This window comes from Chaetura pelagica, unplaced genomic scaffold (assembly GCF_000747805.2).
Source record: "Chaetura pelagica isolate M959 unplaced genomic scaffold, ChaPel_1.0 scaffold185, whole genome shotgun sequence".
NCBI classification, from domain to species: Eukaryota; Metazoa; Chordata; class Aves; order Apodiformes; family Apodidae; genus Chaetura; species Chaetura pelagica.
The window spans coordinates 306,450-319,155 of record NW_009953207.1 but is presented as its reverse complement, the minus strand read 5'-3'; the positions used below and the strand labels follow the sequence as shown (position 1 = coordinate 319,155).

Genomic DNA, 12,706 nt, shown 5'->3' with positions numbered 1-12,706 from the left:
CTTTCCCACCTTGCTACAAAGTTGAATTGTCTGTACTTCAAAAAATGTTACCTCCCTGAAATGCTGATAACCAAGAGATTTGTTGACCTCTGAACCCCAAAAGATGACTCATATTTTGTTTTCCTTGAGAATTTGTGACAGTGCAGTAGCTGGATCATCATTCCTGCACCACTGAATTCCTCCAGGCAGAGGTGCAGCTTACCCTCCCAGATATTTTTTATTATTATTATTATTTTATTTAACAAGTTTGCCTCAGATCAGTTCCACAAAAGGAATGGGCTTCTCAGAATGTGGTCCACTCACCTGTCATTACAAGTTCAACCAGCATTGCTGTGTCAGCTCTAAACGAATGATTATGTACTTGTTTGATGGGTAAAAGATGTTTGATGATTAATAATGTGTTACAGGTGTGCATTAGCTGATGCTTAACATAGGTAGACTTATAATCAGAAAAAAGGTTTCTAAATGAAATACAGATAATCACTACTAATAAGTAGTAATTTTCACTTCAGTGTGCTTTAATTTTTCTGTTAATGATCCAGTGTAGATGACAAAATACTTTCTGAGGACACAACCAGGCATCTCCTGGGAGAATGGTACTTTACAGTGCTCTGGGCAGTAAAAATAGCAGTGCCCCAAAGTGAATAGCCTGGAGATGTCTGTTATAAACAAGTGTGTTTATACATGGCTTAGTGGTCCCTTTTTCCCCAGAACAGCTCTGTGTTTTCATATATTTGACAAGACCCTACCACTTATTTTGCAGATATCACTGCTTTGCCAATTAGTGCTGTAAGTTGCTTAAAATGTTAAAGATCTGTATGTTAATTATGCTTTCTGTCTCTTCCTAGCTAAGAAGTATAAAAAGGTTACTGGGAAAGAGATCTACTCAGACACTTTAGAAAGCACGCCCATGCTGGAAAAAGAGAAGTTTCCACAGGATTATTTCCCTGAGGTATGTGCAGTTCCCAGTATTAGGTGTGATTCTGGTTTTTCTGACTCCTTGAGCAGCTGCTCTCCCTGTAGTAAATAAGGTCAGAAACCAGTCTGGGCTTTTCCAGTTTCTGTTCATTTGGTCTCTTGTCACCTCTGATACGTACTTGAAGTCATTGTGTGGATTTGCCAAATTCAAATGAGTTCTTTGTGTAGTAGGAAATCCTTGTGAAGGATGGAGACAGGATGAAAAGCCTTGTTTGTGCCTTTAAAACTGAGGAAATAGCAGACAGAGCCAGCAGCCAGGCTGCTCCAGGGAGACCTGCTCCTTGGCAGGGCCTGGGGCACATTGGGTGGGTTCCACCAGCTCCCAGAGGGGCAGCTCAATGCTGGGGCTGCTGCTGCCTGCTCAGCACCCCCAGCTGCTGCTGCAGCCCTGCCAGCGTGGGGAGCAGGGGGTCCTGTGGGTGCAGGAACACACCTGGTGTTCTCCTCTCAGCTGCCCCACAACTGTCTCTCAGGACCAGGCGGTGCTGCCTGCCCGAAGGTGAAGGTCAAGCCCTGAGCACAAGCACAGAGAAGTGTTTTCTCTGCTGTGCACACAAGTGCAGTCTTTGCCTGCAGGGCCCTTCCTCAGTCCTGGCTTCTATTTCCTCATTATTAATTTCTTAAGTTCATCTAGAACGTGGGGGTTTAATGGTTAGTGTTTCCTACAAGCCAAGTTAAGAAATCTGTTGGAATTCCTGTAATACTTGTGGATCAAACAGGCACATGGCTACTTTAATATTAGAAGTAACTAGGTGAAATTTAAAATTTATTTTAGAATTTGTGAATACAGACACTTAGAAATATTTGCATAGTGCAAACGTGCTTGGAAAGAAGACCAAGGAGTTTCTCAAGCACACAAGCACAGCAACATAAAAAAACCTAGTGACATAGATTTGCCTCCCATACACAGGTTTCCATCTTTAAAGCTAGATTAATCTTGTTATCACCTGTTTTCTTCCTAGCTGAGTGTTGGTGATTACAGTGCTAATTAAAATCACAAAATAATGTGTATTTGGAAAATTTGAATTGACACAGCTGAATTTATGCACAGGATCCCTGTCCAAACATTGCATTTACATGCTCTCCTGTGTTTTAGCCAGGCTTCTTGTACCACTTTACAATGTTTTGTGTGAGAAATGGTTTAAGACTGATTTCTTTTCTTTTTATTACTGCTGCTTAAGGATGATCTAAAAGTAATTACAATGATTGAGGCATAATGCAATTCAAAATAATTACAGCCCACTGCATATAAAACTAACAAAACTTTCTGTCTTGATTTATGGATCCTCTTGGCTAGGCATAAGACTCAAATGATGCCTCTGGGAGCAACACTCCAGATAATGTTAGGCCATTTAAAAAAAAGCAGATTTGTGTAGTCTATCAGGCCTGAGTAATTTTTTTTTTTTCCCATAGTGAGAAATTGGTTGTTATCATAGATCACAGATACTGCTCAAAGCTCTTATGAAAGATGAATTAATTTCACTAATGCTTTAATGCAAACCTTTCACGGAGAAGGCTGTATGGTGATAACCTTACTGTGGTCTCTCCTTTCTCAATGATGATTTATGTTGTCTTTTAGTAGATGAAACTGCCTGTATTCACAATCCATCTGCTGGCTAAAGGAATCCTATTAACAGGAGATCTGAGAAGAGACTTAATACTGTAAGGTGAAAGATGTGGTATCCCCTTTCTGGGACATGAAGTAGGATTTTTTTTTTCCTATTTTAAAATGTAGACACCTCTCTGAGAGTGTACAGATTATCTGTGTCATCTTGACCTGGTTTTATGCTGGGTTACAGATGGTGGATCAGCTAGTCACTACCTGCTGAAATAAAGATTAAGATTGTTGTTTTGAGATCCACAATAAGGAACAATTTTCTTTTCTCTTTCCAAAGTTATAGTGCTTCTTTAAGTTCTGTTTCCAAAATGTTCTTCTGTCCACATACAGTATGTGGAAACATCCAGACTATCAGCAATCCACATAAGGCATGTTCAGCTGCAGTTCATATGCAAGGGGAAGGATGACATTTCTGTACTTCAGAGGTTACACAGCGGTTCCACTGCTGGGCTGCACGAGGTCCTACTAACTTCTGTGTTCTTAATGTTAAATAGACACATTAGAAATGAATTATTGATTGAAGTTAAAGACATTAAGTGTGTTCAGGTTATGAGTATCTAAAGGTAATTTACATGTTGGTGTGAGGAAATATACAGATTGCACAACAAAGCAAGTGTCAAGTTATGCTGCAGAGGATGGATGTCCTCGGGTTGCCCAGCCTAGGCTGGTCAGGTTCTCCAGCAGGAGCTGAGGAACCTCCTGCTCTCCTGTGCTGGCTTTTACTTGGGCACAGAATAAGACCCAAACCATCACGTTGCTGTCCACGACTCCTGCTTTTGTAACTATTTTAAGTCATGTACTCCAACAATAATATAGTTTTGCTGTGTAGATCAGTCCTAAAGAAACCTTAATTGCAAGAGAATGTGACCAAATGCTGAGTGAGGCTGGTCCTGCCCGTAGCAGCAAACGCGCTGTAGGATCAGGGCTCTGATGGTGTCATCTGGGGACAAGTCGTGTAACCTGCTGTTCTTGGCAGCTCCAGGACAACTGCCATGTTATCACTGTGCTGCAATTACCTTAATAGCATAAATATTGTAAATCTCTACCTTTGATGGCTCTTTTATAAAATCAGTTTTGTAATGACTCTCGGCAGCCTCAGAACAAGTGAAATGAATGACAGAATCAGTCATACTTTGGGTTGGGCACCTGAAACTGGGGTCCATTGTTTATTCTCCTATCAAGCCTAAATTCTGCTTCTCCAAAGAAAGGAATTATTATAGACTTCAATGTTCCTTGGAGGATTTAGTGAAATAGATACAAGAGCCAAAAAGAAAGTTCCTTCAGCTGCTGGCAGGGCTGGGCCCCTCTGTCTTCCCAATGCTCCTGCATTCCCCTTTCTCCACCTGGTCCTTCCAGCTGCAACAGCTGAAGGGGCACCTGAGACTCCTGCCCCCAACCTCTGCACTCCTGCCTGTCGCTCCCAGGGGCCTTCTGCCATCTTGACACTGAACCTTACAGCTTCCTTACAGATAAATACTTCACTTGATATTCCTTTCAAAAGTTGCACCATTATTCTCTTTCCATCTTCTGAAACAACATTTAGTGAGGAAATGATGACTGCTGCTGGTTGGCTACTTCTCGGGGGGGTAGGAAGCTGACAGCAATCATGATTTGCAAGGCCCATGGCTTAGTATGTGAAAATACGTGGGCAAGTGTAGGTTTTCTCACGTAGTTCTTGTATTTGCTTACATTATGTAGAGATAGTTAACTGTGGTCTTCCAGTGGATCTGTTCTTACTAAGTTCTTTATACTGTATTTTCTGGTAAATAAAGGGTAATGAAAGCATTATGTCAAAAAGCAAATTACCAATTACTGCACTACAGAATAGACTTTGTCATTAGATAGATTGACTTAATACTCTTAAGCTCTCACTATACATTTCTTTGATGAGTGCCATAAGATATTTTCATTTGCAGACTTTTAAATTTATGTAATGACTTTAAAAAATCTTTAGCAGTAAAAATATGACGGATGGTGCTGTTACAATGTTTGATAGTGTTCAAAGGCTGGATTGGGCTCGAGTTTTCCATGTACTGCATGTTATTCTGAAATACAGGTAAATCAGAAAGGCACTGTGGACAGTTTGTGTACAAACTCCTAAACACACAAGAGCATCAATTCTGTAATTCAGTAGGCTGATCTAAGGAGAGGAAGGAAGTCATTCTGAGGCAGGTACTATGCTCTTTGTGGCTTTCATGGGTGATTGCCAGTATGTATGTCCCTTTTCCTGGCTAGTGAAACACACTGAGCATGTTTTGAGTGGGTGAAGCCCAGGTTCCTGGGGGGGCTGAGGAGAAGCTGTCCCCAGGGTTGATGCTGGACGTGGCTCAGTTGCTCTTGGTGCTCAGCTGCTTCCCCTGCCAGGGCTCCCCTCTCCCCCGACCCGTGGTGTTCCTTTAAGAAGCTGCAATTACACTGCAGTCATTGCCACTTTAATATGTCTTTCCTTCATGCCCTGCTTTGTATGGTTGAATAAACCCTTGCTGGGTCACTATTTAATTTGATATGGTCCCTCTCAGTAAAATGATGGAGAAAAGATGAATTAAGGCTCTGTGCTAGTCATTATCAATCATGGTTTGTGTGCATTACTTATTGCTCACAGTGCTTTTTGACATTAGCCCTCTCTAACCTCTCTCTTCATGTTAATGTTGTCTGGAGGTCCTTTTACCCGATGTAGCAGAGGTTATTTATGTAGGTGGTGTTTCGAGGGGGTTTTAAAAGGTCAGCACCATCTCCTGAGAGACTCTATTCACAAAGAAAAGGCTGGTAGTATGTAATGACTAGTTTTCAAATTATTATTTTTATTTTTATTTTATGTATTTTTTAAGACCTTCTAACAGAAAGGTGTCAGAAGTTCACTTACATCTGTAAAGTAAACATTTGGCAAAACAGCCTCTAATGCATCCCTCTGCCCTTAAAACCAGCATGTGCAGTGTATGTGTGAGGAGATGCCCAACTGCTGTAAGGAATGCCTGTTTTACTGTGTCATGAGCTGTAAACTCTGGCTAATACCTTTTAATTGGCTTGTATCAGTGTAGACATCAGGAAACAAGTAAGGCAGCAGTGCCCAGAGCTGGCTGTGCTTTACACTGGTGTTGGTCATGTTGGTGAGGCCACCAGTGACAGGATCAAAGTGAAGTCCTCTGGGAGGGCCTGCTGGAGAGGTGGGTGGTGGCTGACGGCAGGACTCTTGGTCTTTAACACTAGGGTTGCACAAAACCTTAACCTGCTTGTGGGTGCCTGAGCCTGTTGCAGCAGGCAGGGCACATCCAAGGGGGAAGGGGCCTGGGCTGAGGTCATGGCAGGGCTCACTGCTGTCTCCAAAGCAAGGGAGGACCTCAAAGTGAGGGTGAAGGACAGCAGATGGGTTGTGGACTTGCTGTCCTTGGAGATGCTGAAAGCCCAGCAGGGTATGGCTCAGAGCAACAGGATCTACTTGGCTCTGTTGCAGAGCTGCATCTTTTGAAGTCCCTATCATGTTGCCAAAGAGGAAAATAGCAAATGAAAAATTATGGCTTGATTGAGGACAATACCTTGGGCCTCATCATAGGCTTGTCTTGTACTTCAGTAATTAAAAGTTCAGTGCAGTTAGTTTTAAGAGCGAAATGACAGAGCTCCCCTTTTTTGATACAGATTAGCTTTAAGCCAATTTTGAAGGCTTTTATCATTTAACCTTTTTCATTGTTTTGCTTCTGAATAAACATTGACATTTTGCCAAATCTCAAGTTGAAACTGGGCTGTCATGATCATCACAGAAACTGTGAATAGCTGGGACCTTACTGGATTATGGGATTTGTAGTTCAGCCAGGAAAGCTGGACTGTCAGGAAGATTTGGTGTGTTAGCCCCTTGCCAGCCGCCCCCGCATTGACCACAGTGACTGCTGATCTACAGGAGAGGTATTTCAGTCTTGAAAAAAGAATATTTACAATAAAATAGATACTTATTCACAGTCACCACAGAATTTTTCTCAGTAGAGCTGCAGTTCAATAAAACTCAGAAATTGGGATCTCCTAAGAAAAAAATAATAAGGACTCAGAGAAGTTAGCTCCCATCAGCTGCATTTCAGAGTAGTGAACTCTTGGGGTTCCCTCCCTGAATTTGACCTTACCAGACCGAGGCAAATGTACTTACTTTCAAAAGTCCAAATTCTTGAACAATCTCAGCACCTATAAGCATCAGCAACCTACTGCTGAACATCTCAGAACAACTTGTCCCTCGTCTGTGGGTGCAGAATGGGTGCAGTCAGCTGCCAGGAGTCACCAGCCAGCTCGAGGGTGATGGTGCACACCATGTGTGCTCAGAAGAGAAGTCCATCTCTTCTGCATAATCCTTCTGCTTTGAGGAGATTTTTCTCCTTTTGTCCATAGGCAATATTTACATTTAGCTAAACGTTTTTAAGTGTATATTCTTCTCTCCTCTATACATCCAGTGAGCTCCTGTGCGAGGCACTCCCTACACCAGCAGTATTTGGGACTTGAGAATGTCACGAGGAGCTGGCTGGATCCATCTGGGAAGGCTCCTGGGGACGCAGTGTCTTGGGAGGGCAGCAGTCCTGGGTGGGGGCTCTGCCAGGGCTGGAGCTCTGCTTTTGATGGGGAGCTGCAGTCTTTGCTACACAAACATTGGCATCATTATTTCGGCCTGTCTGGTGCAGTATTCATTACCAGAGAACATTAGCCCAGCCCCACGTTCATTGTTAACAGTGAATAAATAGGATGCAGAATCATGTCTTTTTGTGGAGGCTGTAATTTATGGCAGTGGCTCCTGAGTGGTGCTGGAAAAACCCTGTTGCTGTATCCGAAGCGCTGGGCGTTGGCATGAGCTGATTTGTGGCTTTCTCGCAGACGCTGCAGTTTTGATAAATGTAATGTTTTACCATTATTTAAATTCCCCTTAACTTTTATAGAAATATTAGGTGGGTTGGCTCAGCAGGAGAAATAGCTTTCTAGCAGATCTCATTCATTTTAATTTAGTGTAAATCTCTGATGACATTTTGAAGTTCAGGTAAAATTACAAAGAAGTGAAGACACTGGTGCACAGGCAGAAAGACTTTGCAGGTTTAGGCTCAGCAGAAATACAGTTGTGAATCTTTCCTAATTGGTTCTCTTTAATCTAGAAACAACTACCAGGACTTAGATTCATTTCACACCTAAGGTTATAACTGCTGCAGGACCAAAATTATAAATAATTCCAGGATTTATAAGAGGCAGAATATGAGTTTTCAAGGTACCTGAATTTATGTGTAGAGCTTGTTAGTTACAGTGCATGGATTAATTTTGTTTCATGTTGTTCTCTGTGTAAGTATGTTTCACTGTCACAGTAATCCTCTACTTAAGGTGACTGACTGTTATTTGCTTATTTTTCAGTGCAAGTGGTCCAGAAAAGGTTTCATTAGAACGAGATGGTGTATTACTGATTGGTACGTTGCATCCTTGTTTCTGATTATGTGTATATTGCCTACACTTTTGTTAACACTGTTTCAAAGAAGATATTAATATAAACAGATTGGTCTGTTCATAGAACAGGTTGGTTTCAAGACAGTTGCTTAGCTTTATTTATTGAGCACATGATGCCCAGTAAGTTGAAGTGATGCGTGACAACAAGTGATGTCAGTATTCCCATGGAGGTGTGATTAGCCCAGGATAATCCAGGTCACAAGCAGCCTCTCAGTTGGACATCATCAAAAACTCCTGGTGTCCATGGCCAGGGCCACAGTGTGGAGTTACAGGTGTCCCCACTGCTGCCACCGAGGAAGAGAGAATTCCTCATAAATTGTGCTGTGGAAATCTACGGAGGAAACAAATGTGGTTTGCTCTTGGATCATCCAACAGCCTGCAGGTGGGGGCTGGGAGGAGCGGGCAGTGCTATGAAGGGAGAAGCTAACACCACAGTGGTGTTACACACTAGGTGTGTCTGGAAGAAGCAGTGCCAAACACTGTTAACAGAGGTGTATCTGAGATCTGAAGCTATTTACTATCTGTGTTAGAAAATGCCATCTTTAATAACAATAATAGTAGTAATATACGCTGTGGAGAGCAGCTGGTTGTACAAGACACTGGGAAATTTTCCTCAACAGAAGGACAACTCAATAAAGCCACAGATGGTTCAGACCTCTCTAGTCCTACCTGGAAACCTAACAATTCTTTTTTCATTTAGTCATAGTTTTGGTCTTTACTGCTTATTAATGTTACAGCCACCTAAATGTATTTGAGTGCTCAACACTTTAACTTCCGTGGTCATTTGATGTTTTATAATTCTAAGTTTGATTCTAAAGTCTGTTGAATGTTCATACAGGCTGACTTTTGATTGCTGAAGTGTTCATGTTGGTTTCCATAAGCATTTTTATTAGATTAAACAAACAGTTTGTGAAAAATGGAAAAGCAGTCAGTGTTCTCCTTTTACAGACACGTAGCCCAGAAATCAGGCAGGGCAGCCATGGAATAATGCAGGTTCTTGTTGATGTTTCCAGATCCGTAGGACATGGCTTGTGATTCGAGCAGTAGAGATCTGCAGAAGTGGGTATTTAGCAACAATTGCTGATCTAGCCTTTCCTCTTGTATCTTAAGAATTATATAGGTTATGTCTCTCCTATCCTCTTGGATTTCCTGTCTGCAGAAAAAATGTCTTTCTTTTTAGGCCTTTCCAAGAGAAAGAAGTGTTCCTCAGAGATAGATGTAAAGGAAATGTTTTCTTGCAGGTTGATGCTAGAAAGGGATAGAGCTTGGAAGGAGCAGTCAGTTCTGATGAGACAATACACTAAGCTTGTGTTCCTTGAGGTGTCCGTGTTGGGCAGTAAAAGTGAGGAGGCTCCCAGCTCTTTTGGGTGTCATGAGGTGAGCTGTGCTGGTAGTTCTGTGCCTGAAGGAATCTGCAGTTGTAATCCGCAGGATCCAACAGTATCTCAATTGTTCTGAATCATGAGGTGGAGGGGTCAGTCACTGTGAACAATTTCTGGAGAATGAAAGTGAAATATTACAGAAAATACATAGGTTTAAAAAATACCCTGCTTAGGATTTGAGCGCAGAATGTATCTATCCATGTCTATCTAGGTACGTGTTTCAACCCGAGCTATGTGTGCAGTTCTGGCCATTTTCACAGTCATGACTTTTCTGATCTATACATCTCTACATGCTGATAGTTTAATAAAAATATATCCAGGAGACTTGTTAGTGCTTCTGTGTGAATCCCTGAACAGGAGCTATTAATTTTCCTTGCCTAGGAAAATATCATTATAGAATGCATCCATACCAAAACCAGGGGGCTTCCAAAAACAAACAAAAAAGAACATATTTCAGAAAACTGTCCTCTTTTTTCTCCTCTGTGATTCAGTGATCTGCCCCCGTTGAGTTCCTCTGTGAATCCAGATTTTTCACACTTATTATTTTTCATAAGCTTATCTTCAGTGTGAATGAAGAATTAAGGAACCTTGGGGCAGTCAGAGATTTCATTTTAAGAAAACAAAATAGAACCACAAGCTGCGTGCACTTTTGGGGGTTTTTTTAGCATTTTTAATGTAGAGGGGTATGTTATTTATTTATATTCTAATAGTTCTTAGTGGCTTCTGTTAGTAGGTGCAAGATAGTGCCCTGAATCGATTGCAGTCTTAAATTCAGTTTATGTAGTTTATGTACCTAGAGGTAGGGAGGATAGGGTAGAGAATAAAATTATAAAATGTAGGAATGCACCAACTTGAGGATGTTTGCAGGCACGTGGTGTGCCTGCCTCCTTTGATCAGCTACAGCCAAATTTTGTCAGTGTTTTTCTGAATATGAGAATGAAGCATTTTAAATAGCCTTCTTTCTTATAACAGTCATCTAGGACAGACTTGCCTCTATTCAGGTATTCAATTTCTGGGTTTTAATTTAAAAGAAGTTTAAAGAAACTCCTCTTCTGCTATGCAAATGGGCTGAGAGAACTGAGGTTGCTCAGCCTGGAGAAGAGAAGGGTCTAAGGAGACCTTATTGTGGCCTTTCAGTGTAGAATACAAGAAAGACAGGAGTTTTTACCAAGGCATGCAGTGACAGAACAGGGGGCAGTGGTTTTTGACCGAAAGAGGGGAGGTGTCCATTTGATGTAAGGAAGAAATAGTGTAAGATGAGGGTGGTGAGAACCTGGCCCAGGTTGCCCAGGGAAGCTGTGGCTGCCCCATCCCTGGCAGTGTTGAAGGGCCGGTTGGATGGGGCTTGGAGCAACCTGGGCTGGTGGGAGGTGTCCCTGCCCATGCAGGGAGTGGGACTGGATGATCTCTAAGGTCCCTTCCAACACAGGGACAGAGAAGGAGCTGCAGTGATATGATTTAGCCTTTAATGTCAGTAGAATTCTGCTGTCAATAGCTTTTCATTTTATTGCAAAGCCACAGGTCTGCTAGGTAAATTAGCTACAGCTTTATAAACTTGAATTTGTTTGTTTAGACTTTCAATTTTGTTCTAAAAATATTTTAGTGAGAGGATACTGCTTGGTTTCTGTAAATTGTAAATGACAAACAGCTTTTTATTTTCTATATTACGCAAGTTTTAAGCAAAAGTCTAGATGCAGCCTTACCTGTGGATGAGCTGTCAAAAGTTTGATGATAGTCTTTTACAATTGTCTGGTGGTGATAACTAAATTTGCACAGTTTGTGTGAGTAAATATTAAGGTAACGAGAGAGAATACAAAAAGTGTTACTATGTTGAATGCTTTGCTGATGCAACAAATGTTTTTTTTCTTTTATCCTGAATCTTCTTTTTTTTTTTCCCTTTTTTTGTCATAGTGCCTTTGACTTGGTAAACATTCATCTTTTCCATGATGCTTCCAATTTAATTGCTTGGGAAACAAGCCCATCGGTTTACTCAGGAATACGGCATAAGGCTCTGGGCTATGTACTTGATAGGTATGTATTGGCCTCTACCAGCCTCTCTCCATCTTCTGTGTTCATGAGCAGCGCATGAAAGATGTTTCAAAAGCCACACTCACCAATGTAGAGGTTTCTGTTCTGTGAACTGAAAATGGCCACTTTTTATCAGAGTTTTCTAGGTGGTGCCAATGACAGGTCAGTTTATGCTACTTGCCCTTTTGACTAAATTACTGAGATTGGAGAATCTGAAGTCACCAAAGCTTGTAGAGTAGAAAGCAGGTTTATTGTTTAACTGTGTTAGTTAACCTAGCTCCTTTTTAGTCTGCGTGGTGTCTAATAAAGCTGTCACTCAGGTATGATTCAGTTACAGGATAGCAGAATTACTCCAGTTGGAAGGGACCTCTGGGAGTCTCATGTCCATCCTCCTGCTTGGAGCAGGGCTTGCTTCAACACCAGATCAGGTTGTTCAGGGCTTATCCAGCTGAGCTTCAAAAAGCTCCACACATGGTGGTTTGCAACTTCTCTGGGCCACCCCTTGCTGTATTTGCCCTCACTGTGAAACATTTTCTTCCTAATACCCACTCAGAATGTCCCTCAAAGCAGTTTGTGTCCATTGCTCTCATCTTTTGCTGTACATCGCTGAGAAGAGTTGTCTCTGTCTTTCCTGTAGCTACCAAATATATAAAGCCAGCAACAAAGTCCTCCCCTAGCCCTCTTTCCAGTGAACAAATCCAGCTCTTCCAGCTGCTTCAGCCCCCTCAGCCTTATGCCCTGTGGGGTTTTAATCTCAATACTAGCCGAGTGCAGTAGGCAGGTAATCTTTTTAAAGCAGCAGCACAGCATTTGTGTGCAGTCATCACTGTTATTAATAACACCGTGGTTTGCAGTGGCTGCTTCATCTGGTGGATGGAACAATGCAGAGGATATGCCTAAAAACCCCAACAACTTACAGCTGCCCTAGTGAGCACTTATAAAGTCAGAAAAGACGACAGCTTATTCTAGAGTAAGAAGGAATCGTTTGCTGCGTGGGCGTGCGTGTCCAGGCAGGGTGAGCAGGTGTTGCTCTCACAAGGTGCTGCTGGACTCCACGTTTGCCTGAGAAACAGCTCAAAGTGTCTCTCCGGAGCAGCCCCGGCCTGCGCTGCGACCTGTGGCGTGAGGTGGGGCTTAAAGCCAGCGGCCTCGGCTGGGGAAAGCAGCAGCAGAACATTAGACCTGCTGTTGGCCCGGGGCTCTGGGCAGGCGGGGCAGGGGCAGCGGCCGCAGGTCCCTCGGG

General features: G+C 42.3%; 1 protein-coding gene across 1 annotated transcript in view; it reads left to right on the top strand.

Moving 5' to 3' along the window:
• Nucleotides 1-12,706, top strand: part of INPP5A (inositol polyphosphate-5-phosphatase, 40kDa) — a 198,818-nt gene that overhangs the window by 113,967 nt on the left and 72,145 nt on the right. The window contains exons 6-8 of the mRNA XM_009997546.1: nucleotides 849-952; nucleotides 7,964-8,016; nucleotides 11,347-11,466. Of these exons, the coding sequence (XP_009995848.1) occupies nucleotides 849-952; nucleotides 7,964-8,016; nucleotides 11,347-11,466 (277 nt within the window). The remainder of the gene's footprint in view (nucleotides 1-848; nucleotides 953-7,963; nucleotides 8,017-11,346; nucleotides 11,467-12,706) is intronic.